Source organism: Hemiscyllium ocellatum, chromosome 16 (assembly GCF_020745735.1).
Source record: "Hemiscyllium ocellatum isolate sHemOce1 chromosome 16, sHemOce1.pat.X.cur, whole genome shotgun sequence".
Classification (NCBI taxonomy): domain Eukaryota; kingdom Metazoa; phylum Chordata; class Chondrichthyes; order Orectolobiformes; family Hemiscylliidae; genus Hemiscyllium; species Hemiscyllium ocellatum.
In genome coordinates, this window is record NC_083416.1 from 10,830,227 (window position 1) to 10,850,721 (window position 20,495).

Below are 20,495 nucleotides of genomic sequence, written 5' to 3' on the forward strand. Positions count from 1 at the left end.
GATTTTTCTGCTGTGTGTTTTAACTCAGAACCAACAAATAACATGCTTTTGTTGATTTATTATAAGTAAATCTCCCAATCTCCAGATACACGTGAGGCTCCTTTCAATCATGGCTGACCACAGGATGCATCCTCATTGTTGCAGCTTTCTGATTCCCTGGAGCAACATCGCTTGTGGCTGAAGAGTGGAATGACAGTCCCTGTCACAGAGGTCACATCTGTATGTGGTCGTTGATTTGCTCGAGCTGCTGCACTTCCTCTTTGGTGCCCACTTAAGTCTGCTGCAGCGCTCATTGGCTTTTCTTCACCTGCTTTGGAGGTGTTGGTTCTGGGTGCTTCTCCATTTCGTGCAGTCAGCTGCAAGCCTTTCCCAGGGCTCCATCACGATATCAAGCGCTTTCATGTCCCTCGTGCAGACATCCTTGTAGTGCAGCTGGAAATGTCCAGTGGGTCTCTTCCCGGATGCAAGCTCTCAGTAGAGGATATCCATTGGGATGTGGCCATCCTCCACTCAGTGGACGTGGCCCAGCCAGTGCAGTCTCTGCTGCCTGAACAGAGTGGACATGCTGGGCAGGCCAGCTCGAGATAGGACCGTTGTGTTGGACACTCTGTTTTGTGAGGGTATGCCTAGGATACCCCTCAAGTGGAAGGTGTTCAGTCTTCTCTCCTGTCTGGCATATGTAGGCCATGTTTCACTGCCATACAGCAGTGTGCTTATGATGCAGGTGTCGTAGACTGATATTTTTGTCTTCATTGTCAGCTTGGGATTTGTCCATACTCGAGTCATGAGGCGAGGGAGAGTTGAGGCTGCTTTCCCGATTTCTGTGTCCAAGGAGAGGTCATTGATGATGGTAGAGCCAACTGGTGGATGACATTGAGTTCATAGTCATCGATGGTGATGACCAGCGGTGCTTCTGTGTCCTGTCCCAGGACCTTTCTCTTGTTCAGACTGATATTCAGCCCGAAATCCTTGCAAGCGTGAGAGAGGGGGTCTATCAGTAACTGGAGTTCCTGCCTCAGATACACACTCTCTTCCCAAACCCCTTCCTCCTACTCACTTAGTAGTCATCCACTGTTGCCACTCCCTTACTCTCCTCTCACATTAAATGAAGACCAGCACAAAATATTAAGTACATGTCAACAGATGATCAGCTTTCCTTGATGATTATAGAATCATAGATTCATACGGGATGGGAACAGACCCTTCAGTCCAACCCATCCATGCCACCCAGTTTCCCAAACTAAATAAGATCTATTTGCCTGCATTTGCCTATTTTCCTTTAAACCTTTCCTATCTATGTCACAGTCCAATTATTTTAAGAAGTTGTAACTGTACCAGCCTCCACCACTTCCTCTGGCATTTGTTCCATAAACAGACCACCCTCTGGGTGAAAAAGTTGCCCCTCAGGTCCCTTTTAAATCTTTCCCCTCTCACCCTAAAACTATGCCCTCTAGTTTTGAACTCCCCGACCCTAGGGAGAAGACCTTTACTATTCCTTTTATCTATGCCTCACATGGTTTTATAAACCTCTAAAATAATTGATTGTGTACAAATATAAATGATCAGGAATCAAGGCAGAATCGTTTTTAAAAAGTGAAAGGTAAAGTTGAGCAGATTTTAAGTGACAGCCAAGGACATGAGAGAGACTGCTCTTTCAGAAATGGAGTTAAAAATCACACAATACCAGGTTATAGTGAAAGCTAGTGCTTCCAAGTAAACCACAGCAGGTCAGGCAGCATCCGAGGAGGAGGAGAATCAATATTTTGGGCATATGCCTTCATCAGTACCACACTCTTGACTGTGATCTCCAGCATCTGCAGTCCTCAATTTCTCCTTCCAAATAAATCTATTGGACTATAGCCTGGCGTTGCGTGATTTTTACATTTGTCCACCCCACTTCAACACCAGCTCCTCCACTTCAGAAACTGAGACAAGCACTTCCTGAAGAAATGCAAGGATAATTTCTTTGACACTTACGTGATCAATTGTGCGTTGTCATGCTTCTTTCGGATCAATATCTGCCGCCTCCACTTTAGAAAGGACCAGAGTGTGATGTAGGGATCCTCTCTCACATCACACTTGTTCTCATGAGTCCACACCTCCAGGTGAACCAAGGCAATCCTGATATTCAGAGACCTGTAATACTGAGGGGAGACACACAGGTAGACAGATGGACTCCATTGGCGGTTAACAAAGGACTGATCAGAATGCAAGAACAAGCACTGCCCATTTACAGAGGAACCTCGATTAACCAGTATTCAATTATCCAAACATTGGATTATCCGGCAAGATTGCAAGGTCCTGCTGCTTGCCTAAACTACGTTATCCAGCATTCGATTATCTGAATGAAATACCCCCGGCCTGTGTCATAGAGTCACACAGATGTACAGCACGGAAACAGACCCTTTGGTCCAACTCGTCCATGCCGACCAGATATCCTCACCTAATCTAACCTTCGGATAATTGAGGTTCCTCTGTAAACGAAAATTAAGTCAATGGCTTGCAACTTGTACCACTTAAAGGGAAACAGACACATGTATGTGCATGCATTTTACATTTGATGTGAATATCCATGCCACAAATAATAAGAGGAAGACTTGCATTTAAATAGTGCCTTAGAATATCCCCAAGTGCTTTAGAGCCAATAGAATACTTTTGACGTGGAAACACTGCTGTAATGTAGAAAATACAGCAGCCCATTTATGCCCAGGAAGCTCCCACAAACAATGACATAAGGGTCAGATAATATACTTTAATGCTATGATTAAGGGCTGGATATTGATCATGACACCCGGTGATATGCAGTACAATTTGACATGCATAAAAGTTCATGCTAATAAGGCTTTGGTCTCACCTTATCAACATAGTTCACAGTTTCCTTCAATTTCAGTTTGGTCTTCTCCAGGTCCCAGTTATGCTTCTGAAACTAACAGGTGATGGAATGAGATAGAGAAAAGACATCAACCGTCCTTAAAAATTTTAGCTAGGCTTGGCAGGAATTAACATTAACTTCCCAACATCCTGAGGTCTTTGCAAAATGGACTCAGTGAAGAAGGATTTTTTGACTGATTTGATCTATCCTTTCAGGCTACGGTCTCTTTATCAATCCGCCCAATACGACATAGAGTCATACAGCATGGTAACAGACCCTTTGGTCCAACCAGTCCATGCCAACCATGATCCAAACTAAACTAGTCCCATACTGCTCCTGGCCCATATCCCTTGAAACCATTCCTATTCATGTACTTATCTAAGTGTCTTTTAAATGTAATAATTGTACCCACACCCACCACCCCCTTAGGAAGCTCATTCCATATGCAAACCACCCTCTGTGTAAAAAATGTTTTAAATCCCTCCTCTCACCTTCAAAACATGCTCCATAGTCTTGAAATCCATCATCATAGGGAAAAGCTAACTAAACATTAACTCTATCTATATCTCTCAGTATTTTATAAACTTCTATAAGATCATCTTTCAACCTCCTATGCTCCAGTGAAAAATGTTCTAGCCTATCTAGCCTTTTTTAAATACTCAAACCTTCCATACCTAGCATCACCTGGTAAATTTCTTCTGAACTCTCTCCAGCTTGACAATATACTTCCTATTACTGGGCGACCAGAACAGGATACAGTATTCCAGAAGAGGCCTCACCAATGTCCTGTACCTCAGCATGGCTTCCCAACATCCGGTTATTGCCTTAGTTAATCCAGAATCATGGAAGCATGGGAGCTGGAGGATGAAGAAGATCAAACCGCCAAGTTTCCCCTTCTACCATCCTGGTAGTTATATGATACGCAATAATGGAGGTGCTGACAAATTACGCCAATTAAACTCTACTAGTTAATCATAACCTCAGTTATATTTCCCAGCAACCTGCTCCTCATCACTCTCAATGTCAAAGTTGCAGTCTGTCCTCAATCTGCTAAGTTAGTTTGTTGCCTGATAAATCTGCACGTCATGCCTCCTGTGATGAAAGGTGTTTAGTATATACTCGAGTAATAATCGATCGCATGTAAAAGTCAACCCCCTATTTGTGGCCAAAATACCTGGAATTTTCCATATATCTCGTGTAAAAGTTAACCTTAGTTCTTCACAGATAACAGATCAACGTTTATGAGTCAGTATGCTGGCTGTCAAGTCCTGCTCCAGCATTCCAGTCTGCTGGTTATTCCGCTCTGCTCCCAGTCTTCCAGTCCGCTGGCAGCTGTGTTCCAATCCGGGTTTTCAGAATTACTATAATTTGTGCTTTTTTCTTTCTTCGTTTTATGATCAATTGGGCTTCTGCTAATGATACGGAATGAATTTTGATGGGCATGAATATCAGCTCATCGAAAGTAGTATTAATGACCCCATAAATTTAACCTTAAAAAGTAGTCAAAAAAATTCAATTGTTACTTGAGTATATAGGGTATTTATACTACAATTTGTGACTTAAAGTTCAAAATAGCAGTAGGTGGATGTGCATCAGTTCTGTGAAGTTTTTAAAAAACAATTAGAAAGTAACTTGGTGAGTGCATCAGTTCCAAGAAAGCATGTGATTGCAACTGAGTGTTTGGGAGAACCATCGTGTTGTCAATGGATAAAACATTTTTACTATTGGATTTATGACAGGAAGAGTAAACACTTTACAGCAATTAGTTTCACTATGAATTCAGAACCAAAGGTTTAAAGTTTTAGTTCAGGAGAAGGTAGAACAATTTCTCTAACATGGGAACCAAGTTAGCTATGGAAAGCAATCAAATTAGTGTTTTAATGTGGAGTTTCCAAGCCAAGAAAGTTTGGATAGAAAACTTCAAGTTGTTGGAAGTGAAAGGTTTAGATCTTCAAGAGTGATGAATGCAGTGAAGTCAGAAGAGAACCTTGGTCTTCATATCCAAGGGAAAGAAACTGGGCAAGGTCAGCTAAAAAAAAGGTTTAAAATAGCTGAGACATGATTGATTTTTCTCTGGGGTTGAGTTTCTATAATGGATGGTCGGCAACTTGTTGAAACTTTGTTCTGTTTGTGCTAAGATGCTCTGAACTGCCTGGCTTGCTTGTTTTATTTCTTTTGTACAATAAACTTAGGTTTTCTTATTAAAAAACGCTTACAGCATCATGCGAACATGGTTCAGGAATTAAAAATCACAAATTGAAAAATTTAAACATATGATCTATCAATCCAGGTTTCATTTAATCAGGTGCCTTCATAGAGTCATAGAAGCATACAGTATGGAAACAGACTCTTTGGTCCAATTTGTCCATGTTGACCAGGTTTTCCACAATAGTCCTATTTGCCTGCACTTCACCCAATAGCCCTCTAAATCTCTCCTACATTTTCTTAGTTCTTGATTTGATTATTCCAATGCAGTCCTCTCTGGTCTCCCACATTCTACCCTCCATAAACTTGAAGTCATCCAAAATCCTATTGCCCGTGGCTTCATTCACACCAAATGACCCATCACCCCCTGTGCACACTGACCTATGTTGGCTTTGTTTTCAAATTATGCCACTTTAAACTCTAAGTTCTTGACCCTCACTTATCTTTGTGATCACCCCCAGTACCGTACCCTTCAGGACACATCCGTGCTCCTGCAATTCTGCAATTTCTCAATCCAATTTCAATCAGTTTACCATTGGCAATCTTACCTTCCACTCTCTCAGCCGTAAACTTGGAGATGTCTCTCCTGCATATCCCATCTCTCCACATCTCTCCCTTGATTTCCTGATTTGAGACGCTTCAAAGAAATTACTGCTTTGACCAAATGCTTTCTTATCTAACGTAATATCATCTTGTCTGGCTTGGTAGCATAGCGATGTTTTATTGAACATTTGTTGTTGCTGCTACAGGTATTGCCTTGGTTTACCGTCTCTATTCTTTCCTGAAGAAGGGCTCATGCCCGAAACGTCGATTCTCTTGCTCCTTGGATGCTGCCTGACCTGCTGCGCTTTTTCAGCAACACATTTTCAGCTTCTCTATTCTATGTATGGACACATCAGTCAACCAGCCAGATTTCATGGCTGTTGAGAAGGCAGGTAATTCAGAAGGTTGAGACTATTGTGTAACAATTGGCATCAATATGCCCTGGCTAGGAGGGGATTAAAAATAAACTAAAGATGAGGGTGTGAGGTGGAATTGATTTGGAATGGTTGTTCAGTGACTCCTGTTTTAAAACAGGCGGATGTCGGGCAAGGAGAGACCCAGATATGGCCATGGTTCCCATCATGGGTAAACCTAATCGACTGGGTTTAGGTGCAAACAATGGCCACCAAAGCTGAGTACCAAAGGGATGCCAATGAACCCAGCAAGAGTTCTGGGCGAGGGACCAGGAGTGGAATTGGGGTAAAGCATCTCTCCGTCTTGCACAGAATAAAATGATGAGCAGGAAAACAAATCACACAGATACAAAATGGACCCAAAAGGTTTATTCTGTGGTTGCCTTGCACTCCACAGATGTTGCCAGACTATTTTCAGCACTTTTGTTTACACTTCAGAATTTGAACTTTGGCAGTATTTTATTCTTTGTTTCTTTTTTTTAAAATTCATTCACAGGATATGGACATTTATTGTCTCATGGGCTCTGGCCCGAAACGTCGAATTTCCTGCTCCTTGGATGCTGCCTAACCTGCTGTGCTTTAACCAGCAACACATTTTCAGCATTTATTGTCTCATCCCAAGTTGCCCTTGAGAAGGTGGTGGTGACCTGTCTTCTTGAACTGCTGCAGTCAACGTGCTGTAGGTAGACCCACAAGGACGAAGTGCCAGGATTTTGACCCAGTGACACTGAAGGGGCGGTGATCTATTTTCAAGTCAGGTGGCGGTTTTCCCATGTATTTGTTACCTTTGTCCTACTGGATGGTAATGATGATGGGTTTGGAACGGGTGAGTGTGTTATGAGGTAAATTTGGTGTGAGGCTTCCACTTACTGAGACACAATAGTCGTTCTTTCTGAATATAATGTCACAATGAATTGTCTAACTAGTAAGCTTGCCTCAATCTGCTTCCTCCATCTTCAGGGCGACACCATACCAACCCCCCTCTTTTGGTGGGAAAATGGTATATAATTAATCAGCCATGAGAAAGTGCTGGGGGAATCTGTGCACCAGGTACACATGATTTCTGAATGGAGTATTTTGCTGGTGATAGCATGCTTGGTTCCAGACAATCCAATGCAGGTTCAAACTGCAATTCCAGGGACCTCAGTACGTAGTCCAGGCTGACACATCATTACAATTGGAGATACCACTACAGTGTGGGAAATATTGATAACCAGGTAAGATGTTAATTGTAGGTCCCAACAGACTGATTCAAACCTCTAAGAAAAATCCATGGAAGAATCTGAAGAGCAATGAGTGTCTCCTTCAATTTGACATCAGGGACTGTAATTTATTACATATGAACATTAAGAGAAGCTTCTGAGAATGATGCTATTGTTATGAAGATGTGGGTGAACTATACCTATTAAGAGAGTTAAAAGCTAGCAATGATATCACCAGGTGTTCTCAATAAGACACAATGTAGCATTCTCCAGCTACTGGAGTAGCTGGTTGCCTGGAAATGACAAAAACAAATTCAAATTCGGCCAATCAGTTTAAATTATACACCGAAAAATAAACTCCAACTTAGGTTTGAATTTAGTATATTGACAATCTTAAAAGCCAATGAAACAATCCGGTGCTTTGGGGTTATAAGACTGGGGAAGATTGAACAGCTGAGAGGAAAACTGACAAGCCCAGCATGTAAGCAGACTGCCTGAAAAATAGCTCTCTTAAAAAGGTACCTTTTCCATCAGTAACCTGTGATGCAGAAATTCCTAAGTAGAAGAAAAGAAGGCACAATAAGATTCGAATAGAAGAACAAAAGCTGCTTGGTATTGAGATAAGTGTGGTTTTGTAAATCATAACTGGGAGTTTTATTAGACTAGTATTATATAAGGGAAGGTAAAAGATAGGCTAGGGGAAGAAATTGTAAACGGTGGTTTGTTAATTATTCTCTGTTATGCTTGAAGAAATAAAATTTCTAATTTTTTACTTTAAATAGTTCTTGGCCACATGAATTTTTGCAGATTACTGCACGGGATAAATCTTTTCTGTGTTGTTGGTTTTAGGTTTAGCAGGAGGGTTTACACAATGTCGTAACAGTTTGGGGGCTCGGGTCCATGATTTGAACTGGTTTAGACAGATTTGAATAGATTTGGAGGTATGAAAAATCCCAGCAGATTTAAACACTTGCAGGTTAGTGTCCTAGATTGTTTAATAAAACGTACATGCGACAATTTGTTTAATTTCAGTGACTTGTGGTTGATTAAATTAAAAGTGAGAGAAATGGCTCTTAAAATTGCTAAAGAGGTTCTGGGATTTGAAGATGATTTCCAGATATGCCAAGAAAGTTTAGAAGGAAAGAAAAAGGCATACTTTTAGAATTAGCAAAGAAGTTAGATTTGGGTTTGACCCAGGACAAAACTAAAGCTGAAATTGTAAGGGAATTACTCAAACATGAACATGTCAGAGAAACATACAAGTGCAGTAGAGGTAGAAAAGCTTAAATTACAATTGAGGAAAATGGAGTTAGAAGATAAACAAAGGGAGAAAGAGAAAGAAAGAGAGAAGTCTCTTGGCTGAGCAAAGAGAGAGAGAAGAAAGGGAGAGAAAAAGAAAGAGAGAAGAAGGGGAGAAAGAAAGAGAGAGAAGAAAGGGAGAGTGAAAGAGAGAAAGAATTTGAACTTGAGAAGTTGTGACTTAGTCAGCAAAGTCAAATGAACAGGATGGACATTAACAGAGAAGGTAGTGATATATATATATATATATAAATATGTCAAAATTCTGCTACGTTTAAATGAGAAAGATGTTGTAGACAATAGGTTCAGGAGTAGGCCATTTGGCCCTTTGAGCCTGCACCACCACTCATTATAATCATGGTTGATCATCCACAACCAGTATCCTGTTCCTGTCTTATTCCCATAACCCTTGATTCTACTATCTTTAAGAGCTCTATCCATCTCTTTCTTGAAAGTATCCAGAGACTTGGCCTCCACTGCCTTCTGGGACAGAGCATTCCATACACCCACCACTCTCTGGGTGAAGAAGTTTCTCCTCAACTCTGTTCTAAATGGCCTACCCCTTATTTTTAAACTGTGTTCTCTGGTTCTGGACTCATCCTTCAGCAGAAACATTCTTCCAGCCTCCAGAGAGTCAATCCTTTAATAATCTTATACGTCTCAATCAGATCCCCTCTCATCCTTCTAAACTCAAGTGCATACAAGCCCACTTGCTCCAATCTTTCAACATATGATAGTCCTACCATTCTTGGAATTGACCTTGTGAACCTACGCTGCACTCCCTCAAAAGCCAGAATGTCCTTCCTCAAATTTAGAGACAAATATTGCACACAATACTCCAGGTGCAGTATCACCAGGGCCTTATACAGCTGCTGAAGGACATCTTTGCTCCGATACTCGATTTCTCTTGTTGTAAAGGCCAGCATGCCATTAGCTTTCTTCACTGCCTGCTGTACCTGCATGCTTGCTTTCATTGACTGATGTACAAGAACACTTAGATCTCGCTGTACTGCCCCTTTACCTAACTTGACTCCATTTAGATAGTAATCTGCCTTTCTGTTCTTGCCACTAAAGTGGATAACCACACATTTATCAACATTAAACTGCATCTGCCATGCATCCAAATGAGTCATAATTTCATCTTTTATCAGTAACTCCAGCATCTTTCCCACCACTGACCTCTGGCTAACTGGTCTATATTTCCCTGCTTTCTTTCTCCCTCCTTTCTTGAAAAGTGGGACAATCTTAGCCACCCTCCAATCCGGAGGAACTGATCCTGAATCTATAGAACATTGGAAAATGATTGCCAATGCATCCACAATTTGTAGAGCCACCTCCTTAAGTACCCTGGGATGCAGACCATCAGGTCCCGGGGACTTACCAGCCTTCAGACCTAACAGTCTATCCAACCCACCATTTCTTGCCTAATATAAATTCGCTTCAGTTCATCCATTGTCCTCGGTCCTTTAGCCACTATTACATCGGAGAATCGCTTGTGTCTTCCCCAGTGAAGACAGATCCAAAGCACCTATTCAACTCTTTTGCCATTTCCTTGTTCCGCATAATAAATTCATCTGTTTCTGTCTTCAAGGGCCCAATTTTAGTTTTAACTTCACATACCTAAAATAGCTTTTACTATCCTCCTTTATATAGGGTGTAGGTTTGCTCGCTGAGCTGTAGGTTTGATATCCAGACGTTTCATTACCTGGCTAGGTAACATCATCAGTGGTGACCTCCAAGTGAAGCTTCACCCTAAACTTCAACCTGAGCTACAAACCTTCACAAACCTCCTTTATATGTTTGGCCAGTTTGCCTTCGTGCCTCATTTTTTTCTCTATGTACTGCATTTCTGTTGCTCTTTAGAAGTTTCCCAGTCCTCCGGCTTCCTGGTCAACTTTGCTATGTTGTACTTCTTCTCTTTCATCTTGAGACAGTCCTTGACTTCCCTCGTCAGCCATGGCCACCCCTGCCTCCCCTTAGGATCTTTCTTCCTCTTTGGAATGAACTGATCCTGCTCCTTCTGTATTATACCCAGAAATACCTGCCATTGTTGTTCCACTGCCATCCCTGCTAGGGTATTGCACCATTGAGCTTTGGCCAGTTCCTCCCTCATAGCTCCATAGTTCCCTTTATTCAAAGGCAATACTGGCATTTCCAATTCTCCCTTCTCCCTCTCAGATTGTAGATTAAAACTTATCATATTATGTTGAAGCCTTCTTTATTTCATTTGAAAAATTGGCTAGGCAGATGGAGTGGTCCGAGGATTTATGGGTAATGCTAGTTCAGACGAAACTGGTCGGCAGAGCTAATAAGGTATTTGCCACATTGTCAGATGAGATGTCAAGAGATTCTTTTTTTCCCCCTAATTGGGATGAATGTCTATTGCGGTTCTCCAAATTGTCCACTATAGCTGCTGCTGTAGCCCTGAAGAAATGGCCCACACCCTGATTTTCCTGCGTAGCTATGGCTCTTCTACCAATTGCTCCTGAAAGTCTGTCCACGCAGCCCAAGGCCTGTCCACCATCTACAAGGCACAGTTCATGAGTATGATGGAATACTTCCCATTTGTCTGGATGAGTGCAACTCAAAGAACAATGAAGAAGTTCAACACCATTCAGGACAAAGCAGCCTGACTGACTGGCACCACATCCATCACTTTAACCAGGCACGTTGTTCACCAAAGAACCACAGCAACCATGAAGAAGCTGCACTTTCCAAACTCCTGACCTCTACCATCTGGAAAGGCAAGGGTACCAGATAGATTCATACAGAATGGAAACAGACCCTTTGATCTGCTCCGATCAGACATCCCCGTCTGACTTACTCCCGTTTGCCAGCATTTGGCCAATATCCCCCTAAACCCTTCCTATTCATATCTCCATCCAGATGCCAGATGCCTTTTAAATGTTGTAATTGTACCAGCCTCCACCATTTCCTCTGGCAGTTCATTCCATATATGTATCACCTTCTGCGCAAATTGGGGTAACTTTTTAAATCTTTCCTATCTTAACTTAATCCTATGCTCTCTAGTTTTGGACTTCCCCACCCTAGGAGAAAGACCATGGCTATTCACCCTATCCACTCCCCTCTTAATTTTATAAACCTCTATAAGGTTACACCTCAGCATCCTCATGCTCCAAGAAAATATCCCCAGCCTATTCAGCCTCTGTCTATCACTCAAACCCTCCAATCCCAGCAACATCCTTGTAAATATATTCTCTGCATCCTCTCAAGTTTAACATTGTTTCTGCAGAAGAGCAACCAGAACTGTATGCAATATTCTAAAAATGTCCTGTATAGCCCCAACATGATGTTCCAACTCCTATACTCAATGTTATGACCAAAGAAGGTAAGCCTGATGAAGGGCTTATGCTCGAAACGTCGAATTCTCTATTCCTGAGATGCTGCCTGGCCTGCTGTGCTTTGACTAGCAACACATTTGCAGCTGTGATCTCCAGCATCTGCAGACCTCATTTTTTACTCGAAGCATACCAAATGCCTTCTTTACCACCCTGTCTAGCTGTGACACCACTTCCAAAGACTTATGCACCTACACCCCTTGGTATCTTTATTCAGCAATACTCCCCAGAGCCCTACCATTAACTGTATAATTCCTGCCCTGGTTTACTTGACCAAATTGCAACTCCTCACACTTATGTAAATTAAATTCCATCTGCCGCCCATTGGCCCATCTGATCAAGGTCCCTGTACACCGTACTCTAAGATAATCTTCTTCACTCTTCACTATACCACCTATGTTTGTGTCATCTGCAAACTTACTAGCCATCCCTTGAATCATTCATATAAATGATGAAAAGCAGTGAACCCTACACAGATCCCTGTGGCACACCACTGGTCACAGGCCTCCAATCCAAAAAGCAACCATCAACCAAACCACACACACACACACACACACACACCAAGGCACTCAACATCCTGACTTAGGATGAAATTCTCGAACGCCCCTAACTTGACTTTGGGTGTTCCTATACCCCAAGGACTACAGCAGCTCAAAAAGACAGCTAACCATCACCTTTTCCAGGGTAATTAGGAGTGGGCAGTAAAGGCTGGCCCAACCAAAAATCTTTGCATCCCACAAATCAATTAAACAAAGTTAACAACAGATATTTTGGAAAACCCAGGAGAAGACTCGCAACTCCTAAGACTTATCACGGTTGTTCTTAATTGTGTGCCTATTGAGAGATAGTGAGTCAGTGGCATAATTTAAAATTATTATTGGTCAATGGGATCACAAACAGAATATGTTCAATTCCAGTTCACATGTCATCTGCATTCGACTACAGTAGAAAGTCTATGTCCAACACAACTGAATGTTTTCCCATTTCAAAGGGCAGGAAGGTGGAGTTGAGGATTATCAGATCAGCCATGATCTTATTGAATGGCAGAGCTGGCTGAATGGGCCAAATGGCCTCCCTCTGCTTTTATTTCATAAAGTCCAACTCAACCCCTTTTACGACTGCAAGGATGGAATTCCCTCCCCCACTCAGACTTTCTATTCAACCAGCCTCTATCCTGAATTGTCCTCCCTTCCATCCTGCTCAATTTGATTGGACTAATGGACTAGGAACCCTGACCATTCAGTCTGACCTGTCAGTGAATAAATCAGATGAGTGAAGAATGCAAGGACCATAAAGCGCCTTACCTCAGCATAATCGGCCACGACATATAGCTCCACATACTTCATATCCTTCACCACATCTCTCTTTACCTGTACACAGTAGATATAACACATAGGGCCATCCAGTTCAATCAACATTATAGTGTTCAGATGTAGATCTATGCTAACTCTTGCACATGACAGAATAAAAAAAAATGCTCTTTTTAACATTAAGCTGGCCTAATTTCAATTGTAGTTGAATCTTTAAAACATTTGTTCACCAACTAATCCTCGGGATGCTGAAGTGCAAAGATGTAACAGGTTTATTTCACTTCAGTTTGAAAAAATGATTTTAGTTTGTCAACATGCATTATGAAGTGGTAGATGTGGACTGTACCTTTAAGGAGTCTGAAATTTCTGGCTGGCGCAGTGGGTGCTGAAAGATTTAAAAGTGCAACATTTGGTTGACAAATAACTGGAGCTGCGGTGCCATGGTACAAAACCAATTCAAATTTGGCCAATCAGTTTAAAATAAGCCCCAGATACCAAAATCCAATCGTATTTGAATTTTACTGTTTTGGATGACATCAAACCAATGAAATGATCCACTGTTTTGGGGTATAAAATTGGACATTTTGAACAGTTAGAGGGAGAACAGCAAAGAGTTGCTAAGCACCAACATAACAGCCAGCAGGATAGCTCCCTGACAGGTATCTGTCCATAAGAAATTTGTGCAGCAGAACACCAAACCAACCTACAGAAATCCACAGAGGAAGTTTAATATCCGAAGATGATGACTGGACTTGAATTTGATTTTCCTGTAAATTTAAGAGGGAATTTATTGGACTAGTATTGTAGAGTGGGGGTAGGGGGAGGTAGAAATATGTTTAAAGAGAAAGGACTTATAAATAGTTGTTGTTTAATGTTCTCTGTTGGACTTAAAAAAATAAAATTGTTAAGATCTTTTCTTTAGGTAGTGGTATTTAGGATCATTCTCTGCCTCTCGAAATGTAACAGATTACGCCGCAAGGTGAGCTTTACTGCGTTTCTGGTTTAAATTAGCAGGAGGGTTTACCCCGTGTTGTAACATATGTCTGTATTAACCAATTAGTTTAAATAAGGAAGTGAAAATTTTGGAATGGTCTCATTCTATTAGTTTGCCATGATCTGTTGGTGCGCCATTATTCCTAGTGTATTATCCAAACTGCATGGGAAAGGAAGTTGTGAGGAGGATGAGACAAGGTTAGAGTGGTGCTGGAAAAGCACAGCAGGTCAGGTATCATCCAGACTTTTGCCCCAAACGTCGATTTTCCTGCTCTTCAGATGCTGCCTGACCTGCTGTGCTTTTCCAGCACCACTCTAACCTTGACTCTGATCTCCAGCATCTGCAGTACTCACTTCCATCTAGTTGTGCGGAGGATGCAAAATGCTTTCAAGAGGTCTTGGAAATCAGAGTGAAAGGATTAGATCATGGTCGATGGAATATAATGTAAATCCGTGCAAAGTTATTCATTTTGGAAGAGCAAACTTTGAAAGTCAGAATATTTCATAATGATGGTAAGTGCAGTTATCTACATGAACCTGAGTGTCGTTGTCAATTAAAGTTAGCATGGAGGTGCAGCTAGCAGTTAGAAAGGAAATTGGTATGTCAGCCTTCATCATAAAGGGGCTTGAATACAGGAGTAATGACATCTTGTTGCAGTTCTATATAGCATTGGTGTGATATACCAGCTGGAGTACACTTTTAGTTTCTTTCACAAGGAGGGATGTATCTACCACAGAGGGAGTGCTCTGTTCACCAAATTAATCTTTGGAATGGCAAGATGAGTCAATAAGAAGTGATTGAGGTGACTTGGGCTGTATTCCCTCGAGTTTCAAAGAACAAGTGACAGCATGCAAACTCTTAGAGGGAGTGACAGAGTGGATACCGATGTTTATTTTGGCTGATGACTCTAAAACTAGGGGGTATATTCTCAAAATAGGATGGAAGCCATTTAATGCAGAGATAAGGGGGCATCTCTTCACTCAAAGAGTGGTGAGTGTTTGGAATTCTCTACCACAGACAGCTGTGAAAGCTCAGTTACCATTAGATTTCTGATAAATAATGACATCAAAGGATAAGGAAAAAGTACAGGTAACTGGAATTGAGGAGGATGATCATTGAGGATCTAACTGAAGGGTGAAATAGTCTCATTGGGCTGAATGGGCAACTACTGCTTTTAAATTTCTAACACCACTTTGTACACTATTAGCTGCAAGTTGTTTGCTTCAGATTTGTCTTTTTTTAATCTTGTTAATTTGAGATTTTCCTGGCGATTGAAGATTTGAAATTGGTAATGTCAGAGTATGAAATTGAAGTTTTTGAGCTCCAGGCTCCATTTGTATCTTTATAATGTTTCTATCAATTATCGTTGTGAATGTGCTGCCGTCGATGAGGTAAGACGATAAACAATTAACAGCAGACAAGCAAATGGAAAGGACCCAAGTGTAAAATGTCCACCTCCTGATGCTGCCTGGCTTGCTGTGTTCTTCCAGCCTCCTGCTTGTGTACCTTGGGTTCCAGTATCTGCAGTTTTTGTTGTCTCTAATCAATAAGAGTGAGCAGGTTATGATTTTGAATGACTCTTGACAAGTCTTAGTTTTCTGTGATCCTTACCCGATGATGTTCTGGATGAAACTGGCGAGTGAAATCTTTGACCCAATTTTCCTCGCGTTTGCTCTCTTGATGTCCACATGTCCCTCCTTTCAGTTTTAGGTGTTCAGTCCGATAGATAAGGTGATGGTCAAGGCTATCTTCAAGGGGTTGCACCATGTAGCTGAGGTTCATATTCAGGATGATCAAACCCCTAGTATAGGAGATGTCAGAGAGATAATGCATATTGTCAGAGATTATCAGCTTATTATCAGCTCACGTTAATACAGTTTAAAGGACAGAGAACAAGGAAGCAGAATGAGGTAAGTATCAACATTTCCATGTTAGAGATCTGAGCTCATATTCAGCTTCCCAATGTTTGCTGGCATAAGGAGCCAAAGTGTTGTGAACTTGGACAACTTCAGTCTAGCAACCCTCTACCTCCATCATTCAATTGTTTCACATTCAATTGGCTACATCATTCACTGGGGAGCATCAACTCTTGAAATGGACAAAAGGTAGATTGGGATGAACTAATGCAGGAGCACGAGTTCGAAATAGTTCATGGAGATAGGTCAGTATTTTTAAACTTGGCCTGGTACTCTTTTCCTTTGCAGTCGTTGGAAATAAAGAATGCAGGGCAAGACCGAGATGGACAATGGGAAAATAATCACCTGTTTTGTGCCACTAGCCCAAGGGCAGTTTTATCCCCAATGGGTGCTTGGTGAAATAGGTTCTGAGCTTAAGATCAGTACATGCCATCAGAGCAGAACGGTTGCTGATCAACCCTCAAAGCTGCCAATTAATAAGCAAAGTGTAAGTCATCCTTTTTCCAAAAACTAACATCTGTCACCTTCCAACACAGACTTCGGCCAGTAGACCCATTATAATCATAGTCAGAAGTCATAGACTCATCGAGATGCACAGCAAGGAACAGACCCTTCGGTCCAACTTGTCCATGCCAACCAGATATCCCAAACTAATCTAGTCCCATTTTTCAGCCCTTGGCCCATATCCCATGAAACCCTTCCTATACATATACCCATCCAAATGCCTTTTAAATGCTGTAATTGTACCAGCCTCCACCACTTCCTCTGGCAGCCCATTCCATACATGCACCACCTTCTGCATGAAAAGGTTGTCCCCTAGGTCTGTTTTAATTTTTTCCCCTCTCATCCTAAACCTATGCTCTCTAGTTCTGGACTCCCCACCCAAGGAAAAGACCTTGTGCAGTGTTCCGGAAGCTTGTGATTTCAAATAAACCTGTTGGACTATAACCTGGTCAGGTGTGACTTCTGACTTTGTCCACCCGAGTCCAACATTGGCACCTCCACAATATGAACATAATAATCATTCTGGTTCTTTGCAAGTGCCGTCCAATATAATTCCCCAGCTGTCACCAGCTAAAGGCAGTTGCTGGGTTGTGAACGGGTTCTGTTTCTGAGTCCATTCAGAAGTCAATTTGTATTCAAGTCGGAACTCTGTACAGGGCAGTATAGGAAATGTTCACATGTCAGATCTTTAAAACTACACCCCTGCATGGGATCGCATTCGTAAGTACAAGCATTTGTAAGTCAGAAGTTACTTAACTGTGTGATCTGCCTGTATTGCTCGCAAGACAAAGCTTTTCACTGTGCCTCGGTACACTTGACAATAAATTCAATTCAAGTTTGTAAATCGGGAGCCCCGGTATTTCCTTCCTGCCAGAAAAACTAGTCATTTTTAAGAGTATGCCCACCTTCCATCTGTAGATTCTGCTGGAATATGTTTTATTCAGTAAAGCCTAGATCCTTACAACACCGTGTGCGAAAAACATTCCTTCATTTTCTTCAAACTCTTTATGAATTATGCAGAAGTGAGGACTGCCAATCTGGAAACCAGAGTTTAGAGTGGTGCTGGAAAAGCACAGCAGGTCAGGCAGCATCCGAGGAGCAGGAAAATCAACGTTTCGGGCAAAAGCCCTTCTTATGTTAAATCTAAGCCCTTGATTACTGGCCTACAGGAAACAATTTCCTCTCACCTATTCTATCAAAGTCCCTCATTAATTTGGAATACCTCCATTTGTCACAGAATCCTTAGTGTGGAAACAGGCTATTGGGCCCAATAAGTCTATAACAATTCTCTGAAGAGTACCCCACCCAGACCCACTCCCCTACATTTACCCCTGTGTAATGCTCCTAGCATACACATACCTGAACACTATGAGCAATTTAGCACTGCCAATTCACCTAATCTCCTCATTTTTGGATTATGGGAGGAAACCAGAGTAAACCCATGCAGACACGGGGAGAATGTGAAAACTCCACACAGACAGTTGCCCGAGGCTGGAATCAAAGCCGGGTCCCTGGCACTGTGAGGCAGTAGTGCTAACCACTGAGCCACTGTGCCACCTTAGTCTACCCTGATTCGTGGAGAATGATCCTGAGCTTCCAATCCTTCCACTTCATTGTGCCAAACCTCCTCTGGAGCTTCTCCAAGGCTTTGATATCGTTCCAAAAGTGTGACACTCAGGACTGTATGAAAGGTTTCCAGCTGAGGATGCTGGGTAGGCCACTCTAGACTGAGGTGAGAAGACATTTCTTCATTCAGAGAGTGGTGAGCCACTGGCATTCTCCGCTCCAGGAAGAGGTTAAGGCCAAAACATTTAATGTTTTCAAGAAGGACTTAGATATAATTCTCAGGGTTACAGGATCTAATGTGAAAGCAGAAACATGGCATTGAGTGGGATGCTCAGCCATGATCATATTGAATGGCAAAGTGCCAAATGGACGACTCCTGTTCTTTTTTTCTACGTTTCTATGTTTAATCAGTGCTTTTTTTTTCTGTGTTACTAAGTTGATGACTATTTTTCTCGGCGCTTATCGGGTTATCCAGTTTTCTACCATCTGTAAACTGGTACACGCTCTGCATACCCGAGTCCATGTTGCCTCTGTACAGTAAGAAAAGTGACGGTCCTAATACTGACCCCATTTTGCAACTTTCCCTTCAGTCAGAAAAATGTCAAGCTGGATTTTGTGGTGGTGAACGGTCCCATTTCCTGGCGCAAAGCCAGCAGTGATCCTCCGTCATTGCTCAGCAAGACCCAGGGTTACATTTTGTTAAGCATCAGGAAAGGCAGGTTTTATAAGTGGAAGCAAGAGTGAAAAAGTGTGGTGCTGGAAAAGCACAACCAAACAGGCAGTATCCAAGGAGCAGGAGAATCGACATTTCAAACATAAGTTCTTCATCACGAATGTTCCTGATGAACAGCTTATGCCCGAAATGTCGACTCTCCTGCTCCTCGGATGTTGCCTGACCAGCTGTGCTTTTCCAGCACCACACTTCTGGATTCTGATCTCCAGCATCTGCAGTCTTCTCCTAAGTGGAAGTAAGTTGGACATGCAACATTAAGGCAAAAAAGAGGTGGAAAATGAGTTTGGAAAGTTAAGTACATCTTTTCCATTGGCACAGATTCAATGGGTCAAAGGGCCTTTTTCAGTACTATAGATGTCTATGACTCATCTCTATCCTTTTGTCAGTGCTGTTGGCTGACAGATTAAAATTGACAAGAGCCCAAACAGAACTCCCCCCTTCAATCTTCTTCCATTGGCATCACAAGGTCTTTTAGGCCCATATAAGAGGGTCTCAGGAGAACATCTCACTCAAAAGACAACACCTCTGGTGATTCAGCTCTCCTTCAGTACACACTGAAGCATCTGACTTGATCATGAGCTTTAATCTCAACAAGGGCATGAACCCATAACCTTATGATTCAAGAGATGAGAGTGAAATACCGAACTCAGGTTTCTGTCAAAGGACTAATTATATAATAATAATTTTATAATAATTGGCCTAAAATGATTTGAACTATATATGATGCTGAGAAAAGTAATTTTGCCTCAGATAGCAAAGGTATCGCACAGATTTCTTGTATAAATTCTATGAAGAGTGAAAACCTCCATCTACACACAATTTGTTCCTTACTTTCATGTAAACATTAGCAGGCTGTTTTGTTTGACCTTGTCAGAAAATCCACTGCAGGAAGTTCATTGTTTTCATCCTGGGATCTATATTGTGACTTCCTTCACTGATATAAATAGGAAAATTGCCTTTTAAACTGATTTTACTCCTGAACATCTGCTCAAACAATTCCCAGCTGCTTTCATGTTCCAAAGAGCTTATAATTGCTCCATCAACACAGCAATCTTCACTTTGAACAGAGCTTCAATTTGCCGCAATAATTGCACTAGTTGCCAAGTAATATGACTCAAGTTTCTAGCTATTTAAATAGGAAACAGATTCATTCACAAATCAGCATTCGGAGGTTAGGCTGTTTACCAACATTGAGATTGGGAGTGATTGAGAGGGTTGACTTATATCACAGAGGAAGTGATTGCTGTTTTGGAGAACTGGCGTGCTAAATAAAAGGATTCTACGTCATGACAAAGCAGATGATAATTTTCCACAGATGCATTTTTCCCTGGAAGCTCTCTACCCTCCATTTAGTACTTGCCCTCACAAGATGTCATGAAGTTCAGGAGTTCACTTTATGTAATTTATTCTGAGATTGAACCTCAGAGGCCTACTCCTCCCTCCAGTCCCTTTGGGTGACACAGTGGCTCAATGGTTAGCACTGCTGCCTCACAGCACCAGGGATTCAGGTTTGATTCCAATCTCAGGTGACTGTCTGTGTGGAGTTTGCACATTCTCACCATGTCTGTGTAGGTCCCCT

The 20,495-nt window shown here is 41.8% G+C and overlaps 1 protein-coding gene across 1 annotated transcript in view; it reads right to left on the reverse strand.

Moving 5' to 3' along the window:
- adam19b (ADAM metallopeptidase domain 19b) overlaps nt 1–20,495 on the reverse strand; it is a 248,593-nt gene that overhangs the window by 143,472 nt on the left and 84,626 nt on the right. Inside the window, exons 6-9 of the mRNA XM_060836711.1 lie at nt 15,809–15,998; nt 13,198–13,263; nt 2,855–2,926; nt 1,978–2,144 (exon numbers count right to left, since the gene is read on the reverse strand). Coding sequence (XP_060692694.1) covers nt 1,978–2,144; nt 2,855–2,926; nt 13,198–13,263; nt 15,809–15,998 — 495 coding nt within the window. The remainder of the gene's footprint in view (nt 1–1,977; nt 2,145–2,854; nt 2,927–13,197; nt 13,264–15,808; nt 15,999–20,495) is intronic.